Raw genomic sequence first — 17,911 nt, 5'->3', positions numbered from 1 at the left:
ACAAATAACCACATGAATATTTACATCACAATGAAATTGTTGTTATTGCATGGATAATAATTATTCCGAAACGTTCAATAACACTGCTTGATGGTAATTTTAAGAACTGAGGTACATCAAGAGTCGTGTAATCTGCAAAAATCATTGAATGTGTGTAATTTATTGATATCGATGCAAATTTCAAGCTTCTATTGGGATTGTTGTTGTGCTAGCATTCTTCTCGTCAAGCACCGACAAGTGTTTATGCAATCTCAACGAAAGTTGGCTCTATGGGAGGGTGTGCAGGTGTATTAGAGGCATTGTCGGCTGAACCTCGGGTGTATATTTATGCAGAGTATGGTAGTAGTGAATGCGGGAACCTGAGGGAGGTGAGGAGATCTTGGGACTTGGGCCTAAGGCCCCTCTCACCTGCCACCCCACTTAGTGGCTTTAAGTGGGGAGACCTGGGGTCACATTCCAAGATGGCTGTACCTTAGGAATGCAGTGGGTTCCCCCCTTAGACGCCTACCTTTCCCCCTTTTTTTAATCAACTCAGTAGATTCATAATATCATAAACAAACCGTACTCTTATTACCTGTTAAATGACGAGTTTGGTGACAAATTGTGATTGCTGGAAAGTTTGTCAATTGTGTTGAGTGAACTATTACAGAATCACTAAACTAGTTGGCAAGAGTTAGGGCCCTGGAAAAGGGCCTTATCTAATGGACCCCCTCCGACTCAGATAATGCCCATGAAAGAGGATGCTACCGGCTCGTCTTAAACAATGTCTCATAGGGATATCTCTGAGGTAATTACAAGTTCAATCCCGTATTTTTTACCATTTTATGTACTATCCAGCAATCTTTGACTAGTCATGAAACAATTCCATCTAAAAACAAATATTATCCTGCTTTTAACAAATTCACAGCAGATTTTTCAATGCTTAATACTACCAAATGATAAACGGACTCTCCTAAAAACAATCTGATACCTTTTTACCGGTACTATTTTCTTCAAACTATGAAAAATGCTCGCAGCTGATATTAAAAAAAAAAAAATAGTGATAAAGTTTCATTATCAACATATTTAAAACCAGTATAATAATAGCTGAATACTTAAGAACTTCAAGTCTAGTCTACTTACAAGATATTGAACTTAAAATGCGAGTACACACTCTTTCCACAAAGTAATAATAATAACTTGGTATCATTAGGTGGAGCCCGAAGGTACGTCGGCCCTGGCCGCTGGATCTCGGGCTCTGTTTCTGGAAACAGTGCGCAGAAGTAACGCAGCTTGCCAGAATGGAGACTACCCCCTAGCTGCTACTCTGTACTCGGAAGCCCTTGCCTTAGACTCTCTTAGTCACGTGTTGTACTCAAATAGATCTGCGGCTCGTTTAAAGATGGGACAATTTGCTCTAGCTTTACAAGATGCAGTAAGAGCAACGGAACTGAATCCCCAATGGCATAAAGTATAAATGCTATACCTTTCCTATTTATTACTAAATAATAAACTCAAATCGAACGTTTCCATCACTTTCAACTGTTTCTAAAACACATTGTTCAATTTATTCTTAGGCATATTATCGGCAAGGAGTAGCCCTCCAATGCCTAGGCAGACATGGAGAAGCCTTGGCAGCTTTTAGTGCTGGCTTGGCAAGGGATTCATCCAATTGTCAACTGTTGTCCGGATTGGTGGAAGCTTCGTTGAAATCACCTTTACGCACAACCCTAGAACCAACGTTCCAACAACTCAGGGCAATGAAACTGGATGAATCACCATTTGTAGTTATATCTGTAGTTGGGCAAGAGCTGTTAGGAGCTGGGCAATATCGAGCGGCAGCTGGTGTCTTAGAAGCAGCGTTATCCATTGGAACATGCAGTCTGAAATTAAGGGGTTCCGTCTTTTCTGCCCTATCTAGTGCTTACTGGGCTCTCAATTCGTTGGACAAGGCAATCAGTTACATGCAACAAGATTTAGGTACAATTTTCGAAAATCATCTGATACCATCTTCAGCTGTACGGTTAAAATTTGGACCTTGGTCTGCTTTGTATACATGATATTTTTAGTAATATGCAAGATTATTTCTAGGTGTTGCACGTTCATTAGGTGATACTCAAGGCGAATGCAGAGCACATGGCAATTTGGGCTCAGCATACTTTAGCAAAGGTAGCTTCAAGGAAGCTTTAACAGCACATAGATATCAACTGGTTTTAGCCATGAAGTGTAAAGACACCCAGGCAGCCGCGTCAGCGTTGACGAGCTTAGGGCATGTCTATACAGCTATCGGAGATTTACCAAATGCTTTAGCATCACACAAGCAATGCGTTCAATTAGTAAAACAAATGGCAGATCGCCTACAAGAAGCAAGAGAAATTGGTAACGTGGGAGCAGTTTACTTGGCAATGGGCGAGTTTGAGAGTGCAGTTGATTGTCACACACAGCATTTGAGAATAGCTCGACGTCTGGGAGACCGAGTAGAAGAAGCCAGAGCTTTCAGTAACTTAGGATCGTCACATCACTATAGAAGAAACTTTCGTCAAGCTATGGCTTATCATGAAAATGTTTTGAGAATAGCTCAGGAACTTGGCGATCGAGTTGTGGAGACAAGAGCCTATGCTGGACTTGGACATGCAGCAAGATGCGCAGGTGAGCATTATAATTGCTCTAAACCCAATTCAATGGTACATGTTACTTGAGCAGAGTAATAATTCATGCTAACTAACACAAGATCATAAGATTCAATATGTTTTGAATTCTCATATCTCGTGATCAAAATATATTAATTTTAACGAATCATTACTTTTCTGGTATCAAGGTAATGGTATAACATTATACAAGCAGATAATTTCCGCCAGGTATTGCAATCACAGGGCACAAGCATTGCGTGAGAAATACAAATAGAATCTAATCTTCAATACAATTGAGTATTACAATTCAGCAAAATTTGAAGTCAACTCCACTGTGAGTAATTTTAGTACTGGCAAGCTACAAAAATTCTTGACATCGTAGTACGCAAATCTATTGAATACTGATTCAATTATACGAAGTAAAGTTAGTCCTTTTAACGAAGCTTCGTCTTCTGCTTTCCACTAATATGTATTGAGGCAGGGTTCGTACGCACAGGGAAAGCCGGGAAAACCGGGAAAACTCAGGGAGTTTCTTACAGCAGGGAAAAGTCAGGGAAAAGGCAGGAAATTTCGAAAATAAGACTGGAATTTTAAGTTTCTTGAAGAAATAAAGTCGTTCTTATACGTACATTACTTGATATCAAACCTCCTTTCATTTTTTTTATTACTGAAAATCGCTGGCTGTTGTTTGTAAATTAGTAGTCGGACAGTAAATTAATTACTAGGTAATATTTAAGGTATTAGTATTGATATGCAAAAAAATTGTTATGAATCAGCGGCATATTTCTTGGAAGGTTACTGAAAAAAATCCTATTTTCAAGCTGGAACACCTGGAAAAGTCAGGGAATTTCGGGTTCCAAAAAGCGTACGAACCCTGTGAGAGTACAGGTCAAGAGAGGAGGCAACCGTGATTACAAAAGATAATTTTATTTCGTTGTTGCAGCTCTGATCGGAATCAACGAAGTAGTAATTGCCCTTTGTAATCCTTGCCCAGATCCACAAGAATTTAATATTAAATTATTCCCTATTAGCTCAAATACAAGGCTATTAAGTGAAAATCGATCCTATTCGAAGGTCAGGATGTGATTATAGGTGATCTTGCACAAGCAAAGCTCTGGCATCAGAGACAACTGGATGTAGCCCTGACGACAAAAGATAAGGTAGCAGAAGGACGTGCCTGTAGTAATTTGGGAATTGTGTATCAACTGCTAGGAGAACACGATGCAGCATTGAAGCTTCATCAAGCCCACTTAGGTATTGCCAGAGCCCTTGGGGACACCGCTGGTATGGGAAGAGCGTATGGAAACATTGGGAATGCCTATAATGCATTGGGTTATTACGAACAAGCAATAAAATACCACAAGCAAGAGTTGACGATAAGTAAAGAGGTGATTCAATGTTATTTAGTACCTTTTATGATTTACTTTATTAAACTACTTAGAATTGTCAACTATTTTCAGTTAATTCGGAATCATATTATTTATTATAGGTCAATGATCGTAGTTCGGAAGCAAGTACACATGGAAATTTAGCCGTTGCATATCAAGCTGTACAAGGACACGAAGCAGCCTTACGACATTATCGGGCTCACTTGGCAATAGCTCGCGAATTGAAAGATGTGGCTGGAGAAGCTTGCGCGCTGCTTAACCTTGCCAACTGTCTCTCATCCCGTGCTAGATTTGAAGAAGCTGTTCCATACTATGAAAACTATCTTATGATATCGCAGGAACTTCATGACATAGAGGGGGAAGCTAAAGCTTGTCACTTTCTGGGTTATGCCCATTATTGCCTTGGCAATCATCGACAAGCAGTGAGATATTATGATCAAGATTTAGCTTTGGCCAAAGATTTGCAGGATAAATCTGGAATGGGAAGAGCATACTGCAACTTAGGTCTTGCACACTTGGCTCTTGGAAATTTAGACACAGCTTTGGAATGCCAGAAATATTATTTAGGTAAATTGGACATTTATGGATACATTATCTTAAAACTTTCTCTGGAATTTTACCAGCTTATAATTTTTCTATTTAGCAATTGCTCATATGACTAAACATCTAGCTGGAAAATTTAGAGCCCTGGGCAATATCGGAGATTGCTTTTTACGTCTCGATGAACCTGAAGAAGCTATAAAAATGCACCAACGCCAGTTGAGTCTTGCGCGACAAGCAGCCGACCGTAGTCTCGAAGCAGCAGCGTACGGAGCTTTGGGTGTTGCACATCGAGCAACGAGAAATTTGGACAAAGCTCTCGGATTTCATACGCAAGAACTGACATTAAGGCAGGAAGCAGGAGACTTAAGAGGAGAGTGTCGAGCCCATGGCAACTTAGGTGCTGTTCATATGGCTCTGGGTCAGTATACACATGCTGTCAAATGTTACCAGGAACAATTGGAGCGAGCAAGAGAATTAGCAGACTCTGGAGTTGAAGCCCAAGCTCTAGGTAAGCTAGTAGTGCATTGAATATGACGCAGCTTTGAACTGGCGAATTTACAAAAGGTCGGATCTATTTATATTTGTATTCTTTTCTTTTTTTAAAAGGAAATTTGGGTATAGCTAGACTTAACATGGCCCACTACGAAGATGCAATTGGATATTTTGAGCAACAACTGGCAACTTTGGAACCACTTTCAACAGCAACAGCGTTACTTGATAAAGCAAGAGCTCTTGGTAATTTGGGCGACTGTTACGAAGCATTAGGGGATCCTGAAGAGGCGATAAAGTGTCATGACCAACAGCTGATTGCTGCAAATAGACTTAGAAGTATTCGGGATCAAGAACGTGCCTACAGAGGATTGGGAAGAGCGCGTGAGGCTCTAGGAAATTTGCAACAAGCTTTGGTTTGCTTTGAAAAAAGATTAGTAGCTGCACATGAAGTTGATAGTCCTGAAGCAAGAGGATCAGCCTATGGCGATTTAGGTATGTTTCGTAGGTTTTGTTAAATGTGCAAATTATACTCCACGTAAAACTAAAATTGGCATTTTCAATGTAGGAAGAGTGCATGCTGCACTGGGCAATCATGAACAGGCTGTCAGTTGTTTATCGCATCAACTGACTCTTGCCAGAGGTCTGGGTGATAGAGCTGGGGAGGCTGAAGCAGCTAGTGGTCTTGGTGCTGTTCATCTTCTCATGGATGATCCGAGCTCAGCTCTACGACACCATCAGCTGGAGCTATCTATTGCGGAAGGATTGGATGCAGCTGGACTACAAGCTCGAGCTTGTGCAAATCTTGGAGCAACACAAGAAGCACTTGGTCAATTTGAGGAAGCTGTTAGATTACAAGAACAGTCATTGAGTTTGGCTGCTGCAGCTGGTGATCAGCCAGCTAGAGCAGCTGCTTTTTCCAGTCTTGGCCGTCTTCATCATTTATGTGGAGATCTGTCGCGAGCATTAAGTTATCTGCAGTCTGGACTCTCATTATCTGAGGGATTGGGTCGGAGAGAAGAAGCCGCCAGTTTGAGACACAGATTGGGCTTGGTTCATTGGGAAGCTGGAGAAGCTACAACATCTGTGGAGCAGTTTGAAAGGGCAGCCAATTTATTAGAATCTTTGGACGGTTGTCCACCTCCTCCTTCTGGACAGCCAAGCAGAGCAGATTTACTTTCCAATACATATAGAATGTTGCAGAAAGTTTTAGTAAGTTTGAATAGACCCGAGGAAGCTCTAAATTGGGCAGAAAGATCTCGGAGATGTAAAAATCGAACTCTAGATGATGCCACACATTATTCAGAAATAATAGACAGACAGCGAGGTATTATATTATACTTCAGTGAAGCAGAAACTGAATTACATGCGTGGTGTTTAGCACCTGGTCGGGGTCTGCTCAGATTTCACTCTGCAACGCTAGAAGATGGGGTAAGTTTGGAGAGAAGAGTTTCATTGGCTCGTGAAGCGTTATTGGGAGAGTCAAGCGAGTCTGTGGAAGAACCTGGAAAAATACCATCAAGAGGACATCGTTTAAATGCAAGTTCTTACAGCTTGAGTAGTTTATTCAGCGTGGGATCGGTAAGCTCGCGTGCTGGAAGTGCACGTTGGGGCATAGGAGTTAAAGGGCCAGTTTGGCAAGCTCCTGCTCATGTGCAAAGCCTCTACGACCTTCTCCTTGCACCATTTGAAGATCTTCTACCACCAACAAGAAAGGAACTTATACTGGTTGTCGAGAAATCTCTATACTTGGCTCCTCTACCTGCGCTACAATCAAGTCCAGGTGAAGATTATCTTTGTGAGAGATTTTCTCTACTGGTTGTCCCATCACTAGCAGCATTGAGGCGGAGATCAAGAATCCCGATGCCAGAAGGTGGAGCAACGGTAGCTGCGCTAGTCGCAGGAAATCCGAATGTGCCCGATGAAATCAGAGAAGAATACGGATGGCCAGAAAGCGTTATATCTGCAGAAACAGAAGCTGGAATTGTTGCAGAGCTTCTAGAGTCCCGACCATTAATTGGTATACCACGTCAAATGATTATTTCCACACTATCTTATAAAAAAAAATATCAAATTTTTCCTGTATCAAGAAATAGCAACAAATTTGGTTGCATATTATAAGATAAAATACGGATTAACAATTTTTAAGTATAATCTTGTTTACAGGCAACGAAGCTACAAGATCAGCTGTTTTAAGAGCATTACCAGACGCTGAATGCGTTCATCTGACAACCCCTGTTTTTTGGAAATCTGCAAGCATAGCTTTAACTGCTGATCAACGCGAGGAACAAGCCGACAAATCAGAATACCTTTTGACCTGTTCAGATATTTCAAGATTGCGATTATCAGCCCGTCTAGTTGTAATATCAAGTGGTCACTGCTGGAGCGGAGGTGAAAATACAAGTGTAAGTTCTGATGGAATCCAACAAATGGCGAAAACTTTACTGGGCACAGGAGCACAATGCGTACTAATAGGAATGTGGCCTGTACCACCAACGGCAGGTAGCATTTTGTTGAGAGCTTTCTATAGTGCAATGCTGCAAGGTGCTAGAGCTTCTAGGGCATTGGCTGAGGCCATGCAAACTGTACAACATACAAGACATTTCGCACACCCTTCTAACTGGGCAGGATGGCTTCTTCTTGGTGGAGACGCTCGACTTTCGAATAAGGTAAATTTTATGTTACTTTTTATTAAATTGGATTGTTTAGTCATTATAAATAAATCACTCATTGATTCTTCAAAAAAACGCACAGCAGATAACATGACTTTATAACTGTATAGGTGGCACTCATGGGTCAAGCTTTGGCAGAGCTTATACGAAGTGGTCCAGAACAGAGTCGAGATGCATTAAGAGTAACACTGCATCTAGTTGAGAAATCTTTGCAAAGAATACACCGTGGCCAGAAAAACGCAATGTATACAACACAGCGTAGTATTGAGAATAAAGTTGGCGAGGCTGCGGGCTGGCGAGAATTGCTCATGTCAGTTGGGTTCAGATTTGAACCAGCTGGTAATGGAATCCCATCGTCAGTGTTTTTCCCACAAAGTGACCCTGAAGAGAGATTAACCAGATGTAGTGCCAGCTTACAAGCATTACTCGGATTAGGACCTGCTTCTTTACACGCTCTCGTCAGACTTTTACAGGTATGGTGATGATATTTCAAAATTCACATAGCACTATTTTATTTCAATGACTTTACTTCATTTTCGTATTATTCCCTTCTTTCTGGTTTTGACTATCATTTTTCATACAAAAAAGGTACCCGAAGCTGCTGAGGATGTGATCTCTGCAATGCGAAGAGCAAGCTGTGCAACTGAAGGTCAAGAAGTTAGTTTACCTGTCAGAGTATGGCGGGCTGCAGGATCGCACGAGTTGTTTGCCAGTTTAGGATTTGATTTGATGGAAGTGGGACAATCGGAAGTTACATTAAGAACTGGAAAGCAAGCTTCACGCCGAGCTGTTCAATTTGCACTGCAAGCACTGCTAGCTTTGTTTGGTGGGTAGACATTTTTATTGAATGACTTGTCAAGTCTTCAAGGGAATCAAGTAATTCGTACAGTAGGAAAGTATGTCACTGAGTACCAGAAGGTCAAAAGGCTGAAATTTTCATCTTGTTCGTTATGCTTCACTTTTGACAGATACCCAAGAAGCTCCCAAAAGTCTTAGCCTAGATTCTAGCAGCTCAATGGAAAGTCTAGCTTCAGTATCACAAACTGAGAAAACTTCGCCCGATCCACCCAGACTCGGAGGAGCTTTTGCAAGTTATGTACGTCGTCGTGGGGAACCAGATGGGAAAACTACCGAAGCACCTAATATTCCAATTGTTCAACCATCTCGGAGCAACTGTGGAGGTATTGAAGGACATTCGCTTACACGACTGACAAAGTAAAGCAATGGTTCCCAAGTTATTTACCATCTTAATGCCTGCTATATTTTTTATAGGAGAGTCAGACGCTGCATTCACACCGAGTCCTCCGGTTGCATTGAATTTGAATCATCAAACACGTATCCGAAATTTATATTCTGACCAAAATCCCAGACCTGGTTCTAGTTCCAGCAGTTCAGCAACGGATTGGGAAAGCGGACATGCAACTGTCTTGCGCCGTCAACCACTTCCACCATTACCTGCTACTGTTCTTGAAAGGTTAAGTGTGAGAACAGAAGTTGGGCCTAGCTCGCCTAGAAAACCTCGCCACCCCACTTCTACTGAAGACATCAATCCGCAGACTGAAGGTTCTCAACCATCAGAAGTTCATCCTCATAATTTAAGAAACCTAGCAACATCATTGACTAGTTTAACTCGAGAATTGACTCCAACGATCTCTGAAGTATACCATGAACGAAACTTGGGCCTTGGTCTAGCACCATCTCTGTCTAAACTCCTTGAGGAGGTTGGTTCTGTCCAAGATAATGATCAGAGTCAGATTTCTAGGCCAACCCATAGCCAGACTCAAAATTGGTTGCAAAATGAACCGGAATTATGCCGAAGAGATGAAGCAGATGGTAGATCGATTGCCGAATCTCAGTGCAGTGCGACAAGCTCTAATAAAATACATAGGAAGGCTCCCCCACCCCCAGTATAAATTATTTATGTTGTGTCCGTTGCAGATTAAAATATTTGTGCGGAGATTAGTGTTAAATATTGGAAAACAGGATGAAATTAAATGCATATGGTTACATATTTAACAAATATAGTATAGTTTAAATAGGAATGGTATCAAGTATCGCGTTAGTGTAAGAAATTTGGAATATTTAACTCTAGTATTATGCATCTGGAAATTGTACGGGGCAACAGTATTGAATGACTGATAGTTTAGTATTGTACAAATGAATGTAACATGTTACTGCTGTGTTGAAAATATGAAACAGCTCTCGAAGAAGACATCCAGTCAGTATTCAACACTTTTTTCCATATGCTTGAACGAAAAAGAAAAATGTAACATATTATCCATAAGACTTCTGTGTGTAAGATATTATGTATCATGAAATATAATAATACATTCCATCATCGCATGCCTGCAGTAACAATCTGACGTGTTCATAACGTTCAATTGTTCTACTGACACTTAATCCACAAGTTTATCGAAATATCTTAGCAGTTTATCATATTTATGGAAGAAATCGAATCTTTTTTTAAAATATGCTTTATTTATCAATAAAATGTTAAAATAATTTCAAGTGTCCTGTCACCTGATCTATTAATTCTTCAGGACCTGGACCAATCCCACAAACAGTTCTGCTACCAGATGCTATCTGAGTTCGACCTGCATCTCTGACAACGTTAGATAGAAGACCTATTGCCTTGGCATGCTTCGCTAGTTCAAGTAAAGCTACTTCACTGTCCACCTGAAAAACAAGCATAGGTGACATTAGAAGTAATAAATCAATAGAAGTCATTTTTTATGTTGTCTTTAAGTAAACTTTTTGAATTTCGATTTTACACACTCATCTACAAGGGAAAATAAATATTAAGTATTACAAGCAATTCTAGGAAGACCATTCTATATAAATATAAGATCACATGATCACAGTAATAATAATTAGTGAGATTTGAAAGTTTCGCATTTGCTTATCGGTGATTACAAGTCATTTCATTTTACCTTCAATGTTATTTTAGCTTGGCCGCAATCATCCCATTCCCTGAGAATTTGTGGGTGCTTCGTAGCTAATTTATAAGCTGCGACAGCTGCGTGAGAACACTGTGCTGCGACTTTCCCCTTGCCCATTTTCAAGTCAGTTCTGATAACCAATACCAGCTTGTAGTTGCTATCAGCATCGCTAAATATCTGTATGTACAAAAATATTAGGAGTAGGAGTACAAAAATCTCAACAAATATTTGTCTCTATACACAGTGTAATACTTTATGAAACAATTACAAACCACGTTATGTTGTTCGTCCAAATCAGACTTACTGCTAGAGCTGTTTCGTAGCAACTTGAATATACTGTAACTAAATCCTATTCCCAAACCCAGGAGGAATTTATAATCCAACCCAAAGTCAAGTAACATTCGTAGTACTTCCATTTTCGTTCATCAATTTCGTGTTTAAAATTCACATCATTTTCACTTTATGCTTCTGCACATGGCATGATGATTGATCATAACCTCCTGAAAATCACATCGCATACATGTGTCATAAGATTATTAAATTCGAGAACAGATATACGCTTGATTCAACTTTGGAGGTGAAAACTTTGGTTTGAGTAAGTGTAAAATAGGCTAGTGTAATCTTTATCACATTAAACGTACTGTAAATTGTAAAACAATAATTTGCTTTTTACCGCAGGATACCGATCTTTTAAGTTGGTAGGGGACAGCCAACAGCGCATGCTCTGTTCTGGTTAAATGGTGTACGACAAGTAGCGCCGGGGGCGTTGATTCTGCTGTCAGTAGACGGTTCGTTCATCATTTCAGAATTTTTATAGCTATTCAGGTAACTGGAAATTGCTATAATTATGTTGAGAAATTATATTTCGTTTAGGTTATATACGGAATAATAAAAATCGTAGCTTCGTTCTTTCGGTCGAGTTTTGGTCATATCTTGTTTAATTTATCTGGTACCGCCTACTAATGGATCGTCGTGGACCTACAGGCGTATAAAATTCACTTCACCGTAATCGTTTACCATTAGATTTATCGCTGCAAACCAATATCGATCGTTCCGATTTTTGCACATTTTCTTTTCCCATTTCACAAAGACAGCTGTTTCGGCAATCGAGTAATTTTTTAAGAACATTGATTTTTCGTGCTCCAGAGTAGCGTGATCGTACTATAGACATGTTACACATTGATCCATCTACTAACGTGTCAAATTTGTTCGAAGTTCTGACATTTGTTACCTCACCAATTCGATGTGAATGAATAGCAAACTGCGCATGCATAAAATCAGCATTAGTGTCTGCTGTAACTGTGTTTAATCTTGAAACAATATTTCCAACAGTAACAATGACTGATTCGAAGTATTTTACAACCACGAAGAAAGGTGAAATCTTTGAGCTGAAATCTGAGTTAAACAATGATAAAAAAGAAAAGAAGAAAGAAGCAGTCAAAAAGGTACTATTCTAATTTATTTTGTTATCAACACAGAATTCACTGACTGTTAATTTGGGAACTGACTAAAGACGAATATTTTGTTGCTCTTTATTTAGGTGATTGCTTCGATGACGGTCGGAAAAGATGTCTCCGCGCTTTTTCCTGATGTTGTAAACTGCATGCAGACGGATAACCTGGAATTGAAGAAGCTGGTATACTTGTACCTGATGAACTATGCTAAAAGTCAACCCGACATGGCGATCATGGCTGTCAACACCTTTGTTAAGGTAACGTAGTTTAGAACTTTCTTCATGTTTATACTTTGCCAGCAATTTCATAATACTAACAAACTTTTTACTCTTTTTTAAATGTACTTTTATATTGTATGCACGGGTCATTATGCGAGTATATTGAACAGGCTTCGAGGCAAGCTGTTAAACAGGATACAACGATAGATCACTATCTCTTTCATCTCATCATTGCTCATTTTTTTGTATCACTAGGGTAATTTCATTTCAAAATTAATATCACATTCGCAAGTGGGCGACAATTTTCTTCTCGTACTGTAAATAGGGATGTTCTCTGATACGATGTATTGAAGACAACGGTGTTATATTTTTTAATTGATTTCTCACATAATCATGTAGTTCTGATGGCATGTTGCAAAAATCGTCTCTTTCATGTGTGAAGAATATGTATGTCCATGTATAATTTCACGGATCATTTCAAAGTAAAATGCAGAGTATAATATTTTTATAAGAAATTTATAGAAATTGTTATATTTGGGCTATTGAATTCACATTTATTTGATTATTTAACTTAAAAAAATACAGAGATTGTTTATTGGAAATAATGTACTTTGCAATTAGAGCATCGTATCACTCAAATTATATTCGAATTCGATCACTCATTAAAGCCAACATTTTACTTGATTAAAATAAGGTAATTCAAAAAGTACTGTCAGAATTGCATGTTTGTTGTACTTGGGATGCCTTAAACTCAAAATTGGAAAGAAAACTGCAGCCCGCTGGTGAGTTCCATCAGTGTTTTGGATGCCATTACCCAATAGTAAAGTGTGATTTGTTTTTCATCTTGCTTCGTCTCAAGTTTTTCTCATCTCACACATATTCATATCAGTTATCATTATGATTAATCTGCAGTGCAAAAAGTATTGAACTAATTATTGATTCAATTGCACATTTTTTTAAGTACCACGAGTGTAAGTTATTGGTTATTGTGTATATGGATGTATAATTTTTTTGAAGTTTTCATACTTATAATCACTTGGGCTCGTGTTCTTTGAAAAATGTTATCAATTTATTTGCATACTAAGATAAGTGATTAATATTTATAACTAATAAGCACTAAAAATGGTGACGGTGACCAATCTGTCCTTTTTCGTTCTGACACGCAAAAGGAGCTAGCGACATCTCCGATGACAAAGGTACACATACCCTTTTCTATTTTTCAAAACTCACGGGTTGAGATAGATAGCCACTGCTGTGACTAGACTTGAATCCCTGGCTTGCCCGATTTTTGCGTAGGACTGTGAGGATCCGAACCCCCTGATCCGAGCTTTGGCTGTACGCACCATGGGCTGCATTCGAGTGGATAAGATTACTGAATACCTCTGCGAACCTCTTCGAAAGTGTTTGAAAGACGAGGATCCGTACGTACGCAAGACAGCTGCTGTTTGCGTCGCCAAGCTGTATGACATTAATGCAGCACTTGTTGAAGACCAAGGATTTCTGGATCAACTGAAGGATCTTTTATCGGACAGCAATCCTATGGTAAATAACTTCGTGATATTCTTGCATTACAACAAGATTTTCAGCTCTAATTACGAGCATTTCAGTCCAAAAAGAGTTTTCACGTTTTAATAAAATGGGTTTTTTTAATAATAAATAAAAATAATTATAATAATAATATGCGGAAAAATCAATTACGATTAATGCATTTTAAGTCCCATGTCCCATCTCATCTCAAGTTTTCAGTACTTCGATTCTGTTGCTGACAATATCTTCTTTAACAAGGTCGTTGCAAATGCTGTTGCGGCGCTATCTGAGATAAATGAAGCAAGCCCCAGTGGACAGCCGTTGGTAGAGATGAATGCGCAGACCATCAATAAGCTGCTTACAGCCTTGAACGAATGTACGGAATGGGGACAAGTTTTCATTCTTGATTCACTAGCCAACTATTCTCCAAAAGACGATCGTGAGGCACAGAGTATCTGCGAACGGATCACGCCGCGTCTCGCCCATGCAAACGCAGCAGTAGTTCTGTCTGCTGTCAAGGTTATCACACTTACTACACTTGCACATGCTTTTGGCACGTTATTTAATAAAGATGTATGGTCTTTAAGCTGATCATCTTCAATAATGTTGTTTACGTATGGTTTTCAGGTTCTGATGAAGCTTATGGAAATGCTGCAATCAGAGTCTGACTTCGTTGGTACGCTGACTAAAAAATTAGCACCACCATTAGTTACCCTTCTTAGTTCCGAGCCTGAAGTTCAATATGTAGCTTTAAGGAATATCAATCTGATCGTCCAGAAAAGGCCAGATATATTGAAACATGAAATGAAGGTATTTTTTGTCAAGTACAACGATCCCATCTATGTGAAACTTGAAAAATTAGATATCATGATCAGATTGGCCTCTCAAGCAAACATTGCTCAAGTTCTATCCGAGTTGAAAGAATATGCTACTGAAGTTGACGTAGATTTCGTCAGGAAAGCAGTTAGAGCCATTGGACGTTGCGCCATCAAAGTTGAACCTTCTGCTGAACGCTGCGTATCTACCTTACTGGATTTAATTCAAACAAAAGTATGTTGTAATTTAGAGATCCATAAATTTATAAAATATTTAGAGGTACAAAAATTTTATGAAATCTGAGAACATCTAGAGATCTCCATTAAATCACGCTATTGAATTTAATTTTGTGAAATATTGAATTGCAAAATACTAACTATTTATTACAATTCTCATCGCGTTATTAACTACAAGATTACTAACGATGTATACCTATTGTTTCAGGTCAATTACGTGGTCCAAGAAGCAATTGTTGTCATCAAGGACATATTCCGAAAATATCCCAACAAATACGAGAGTATAATATCAACCCTGTGTGAAAATTTGGACACTCTAGACGAGCCGGAAGCAAGAGCGTCAATGATCTGGATAATAGGCGAATACGCGGAGAGAATCGATAATGCCGATGAATTACTAGAGAGTTTCCTAGAAGGATTTCACGATGAAAATACGCAGGTACAATTGCAGCTGCTCACAGCGATTGTAAAATTATTCCTGAAGCGGCCCACCGACACTCAAGAGCTGGTACAACAAGTACTCAGTCTTGCTACTCAAGACTCCGACAATCCTGATCTTCGAGACCGTGGCTTCATTTACTGGAGATTACTCAGTACAGATCCAGCAGCTGCCAAGGAAGTCGTATTAGCGGAGAAGCCACTGATTTCCGAAGAAACTGACCTTTTGGAACCCGCGCTTCTAGATGAACTAATTTGTCACATATCCAGTCTAGCCTCTGTTTATCACAAACCACCAACAGCCTTTGTGGAGGGAAGAGCTGCTGGTGCCAGAAAATCACTTCCAGCTAGGAGCAACTCCAACGAAGATACTGTACAGCGAGTTCCGCAGCCACAGTCACAAGTTATACCTGCTCAGGATTCGCTGATCGGAGATCTCCTCAGCATGGACATTAGTGAGTGCAGATGACTCATGAAACCTAAATAAAATTAACGTCACAGGTTTTTACATCATTTTCATACAGAAGATATAGTTTCTCATGCAAATATTATTTTCCTGAAAGGTGGTCCAAGCGTTGTAACACCTGCACCAACGTCGCAATCTGGATTGGGCTTAGATCTGTTGGGAGGGGGACTTGATGGTATTTTAGGTTCTAATGACCCTATCAGCGCACCCGCCATATCTCAAACCACCACTGGCCTTTTGGGCGATATATTTGGATTCAGTCAGGCACCAACGTCCTATATACCACCTAAAGTGAATTGGCTGCCAGCTGAGAAAGGAAAGGGATTCGATGTTTGGGGGACGTTTTCGAGAAAGTAAGAACTGTGAAAAATGCTCATGCATATCACCGACTTCATGGAAATTGTACAAATAATGCTCTTTTTTGCCACCAGGAACGGACAAATCAGTATGGATATGACATTCTCTAATAAAGCAATGCAGCCCATGGGAGGATTTGCAATTCAACTCAACAAAAACAGCTTTGGTTTAACGCCAGCTGCACCATTGCAAGTCGGTGGTCCTCTTAACCCGGGTGCTAGTATTGAAACAAGCGTTATCCTGTCAACGGCTGGTGCTGTGCAGCGAATGGATCCTTTGAATGATCTGCAAGTTGCGATGAAGAATAACATTGGCATCTTCTATTTTGCTTGTCTTGTACCAATGAACGTGTTCTTCACTGAAGATGGACAGTTGGATAAAAGAATTTTCTTATCCACTTGGAAAGATATTCCAGCTCAAAATGAGGTATGTTTTACAGATATTGAATAGCCTATAGTATGATTTATATTCCTACTGAAGTATATCAAACTGGTGCTTGATGCTCATTGTTTGAACTATACGTATGTTTAGAAACAGATTACTTCAATTGATTAATAAACGACTTTTTCAATTTAGTTGAAATTGTCTGATATTGGAAGAAACTCGTATCTCAATAGATGTGATGTGTTTGTCACTTTTTGTGATAATAGGTACAATACACGTTGACTGGAGTTATGCTCACTGCCGATCAGGTAGTACAGAAGATGCAACAAAATAACGTGTTTACAATAGCCAAAAGAAACGTTGAAGGGCAAGATATGCTTTATCAATCCCTCAAGCTGACCAATAACGTCTGGGTTCTTAACGAACTCAAAATTCAACCAGGCAACCCTAATGTCACAGTAAGTATTGATATTGAAATTCTTTTGTGTATGGTTTTGCAACTCAATTTAGAAGCTATCTATTATTGGTACGATTCAATTTTGGAATTGATCAGTTACATTTTTTCTGACTTGTACAGCAGCATATACTTCTTGTTACAGCTGTCACTAAAGTCACGATCTGTGGAGGTGGCGTCAGGAGTCTTTGCCGCTTATGATGCGATTCTGCATTCGTGAATAACACCATCATTCCCGACCCAAGAACTTAGAAATATGAATCTTATTGCTAATTATTAAATTAATTATAATGGATGCGTTGTCCAGATTTCTCTTGAAATTGTTTACATTTTTAAAACCTTGTACATGTTATGATTGAGTTAAAATGTTACACTAAATTATGCAACCTATTTCAGCTCACATTACAAAAGGAAATACGAAATTCCACGAGAGATCATTTGTTTGAAACAATATACTCTCACTGAAATCTGCTACGAACACAAGTGATAGTGTATAATATTGAAACAAATCGTGTTCAACATAATTGTTTTCGAATAGCCGCAAACATATTTAAATTGTGTGCTCCATGATGTATAAATAATAAAATGAAGAAATATGATATACATATAAACTACTAAGCTTGATAATATACCACATACGTATTTTACAGCACAGGATTTTGGGTAATTCCACATAGTACGTCTGAGATATTTGTGACACCGTTTTATACTGATTGTGAGTAGAAGAAATTAACCAACTAGTCAGTATATCACTAACATAAGATTGTTACAAGGCTTCAGTGTCTACACTAACTTGCAATTGGAATAAAAATTTACTCTTCATAATTTGTAAATTACCAGTATGACACTAGATTACATGAGATAATTTCGATGTATTTACTGTTTTGCAAATGCCAGGAAGTCCCATGTTCATGAATAATT

At 39.1% G+C, this 17,911-nt stretch overlaps 3 protein-coding genes across 7 annotated transcripts; 2 read left to right on the top strand and 1 right to left on the bottom strand.

Moving 5' to 3' along the window:
- The first annotated feature begins 50 nt into the window (after positions 1-50).
- On the top strand, positions 51-10,170 carry LOC124215101 (tetratricopeptide repeat protein 28). Of its 2 annotated transcripts, none has more exons than XM_046618072.2 (14): positions 51-787; positions 1,193-1,450; positions 1,557-1,959; positions 2,071-2,628; positions 3,702-3,997; positions 4,099-4,564; positions 4,668-5,048; positions 5,147-5,524; positions 5,598-7,049; positions 7,196-7,698; positions 7,812-8,174; positions 8,290-8,527; positions 8,670-8,882; positions 8,974-10,170. In XM_046618072.2, exons 1-14 carry the CDS (start codon positions 764-766, stop codon positions 9,612-9,614), a joined length of 6,174 nt encoding a protein of 2,057 aa, XP_046474028.1. In that variant the 5' UTR covers positions 51-763; the 3' UTR covers positions 9,615-10,170. The 2 variants fall into 2 exon arrangements, with proteins under 2 accessions (XP_046474028.1, XP_046474027.1); XM_046618071.2 differs by having other exon boundaries at positions 4,641-5,048.
- LOC124215107 (peptidyl-tRNA hydrolase 2, mitochondrial) lies at positions 1,683-11,825 on the bottom strand. Of its 3 annotated transcripts, none has more exons than XM_046618081.2 (5): positions 11,282-11,824; positions 10,913-11,140; positions 10,632-10,817; positions 10,222-10,377; positions 1,683-1,709 (listed from the first exon to the last, which is right to left on the bottom strand). In XM_046618081.2, the coding sequence occupies exons 2-5, from the start codon at positions 11,054-11,056 to the stop codon at positions 1,698-1,700; spliced, it is 498 nt and encodes a 165-aa protein (XP_046474037.1). In that variant the 5' UTR covers positions 11,057-11,140; positions 11,282-11,824; the 3' UTR covers positions 1,683-1,697. The 3 variants fall into 3 exon arrangements, with proteins under 3 accessions (XP_046474037.1, XP_046474034.1, XP_046474035.1); XM_046618078.2 differs by lacking the exon at positions 1,683-1,709 and adding an exon at positions 8,669-9,947 and having other exon boundaries at positions 11,282-11,825; XM_046618079.2 differs by lacking the exon at positions 1,683-1,709 and having other exon boundaries at positions 8,669-10,377; positions 11,314-11,825.
- AP-1-2beta (adaptor protein complex 1/2, beta subunit) lies at positions 11,385-17,601 on the top strand. Of its 2 annotated transcripts, XM_046618073.2 has the most exons (12): positions 11,385-11,465; positions 11,973-12,085; positions 12,181-12,351; positions 13,482-13,508; positions 13,609-13,854; positions 14,098-14,358; positions 14,467-14,889; positions 15,100-15,784; positions 15,893-16,148; positions 16,227-16,578; positions 16,803-16,994; positions 17,136-17,601. In XM_046618073.2, exons 2-12 carry the CDS (start codon positions 11,978-11,980, stop codon positions 17,208-17,210), a joined length of 2,796 nt encoding a protein of 931 aa, XP_046474029.1. In that variant the 5' UTR covers positions 11,385-11,465; positions 11,973-11,977; the 3' UTR covers positions 17,211-17,601. The 2 variants fall into 2 exon arrangements, with proteins under 2 accessions (XP_046474029.1, XP_046474030.1); XM_046618074.2 differs by lacking the exon at positions 13,482-13,508.
- The last annotated feature ends 310 nt before the right edge of the window (positions 17,602-17,911 follow it).

Source organism: Neodiprion pinetum, chromosome 3, assembly GCF_021155775.2.
Source record: "Neodiprion pinetum isolate iyNeoPine1 chromosome 3, iyNeoPine1.2, whole genome shotgun sequence".
NCBI lineage: Eukaryota > Metazoa > Arthropoda > Insecta > Hymenoptera > Diprionidae > Neodiprion > Neodiprion pinetum.
Note: the sequence above shows the minus strand (reverse complement) of the source record. Positions and strands in the feature narration are given on the sequence as shown.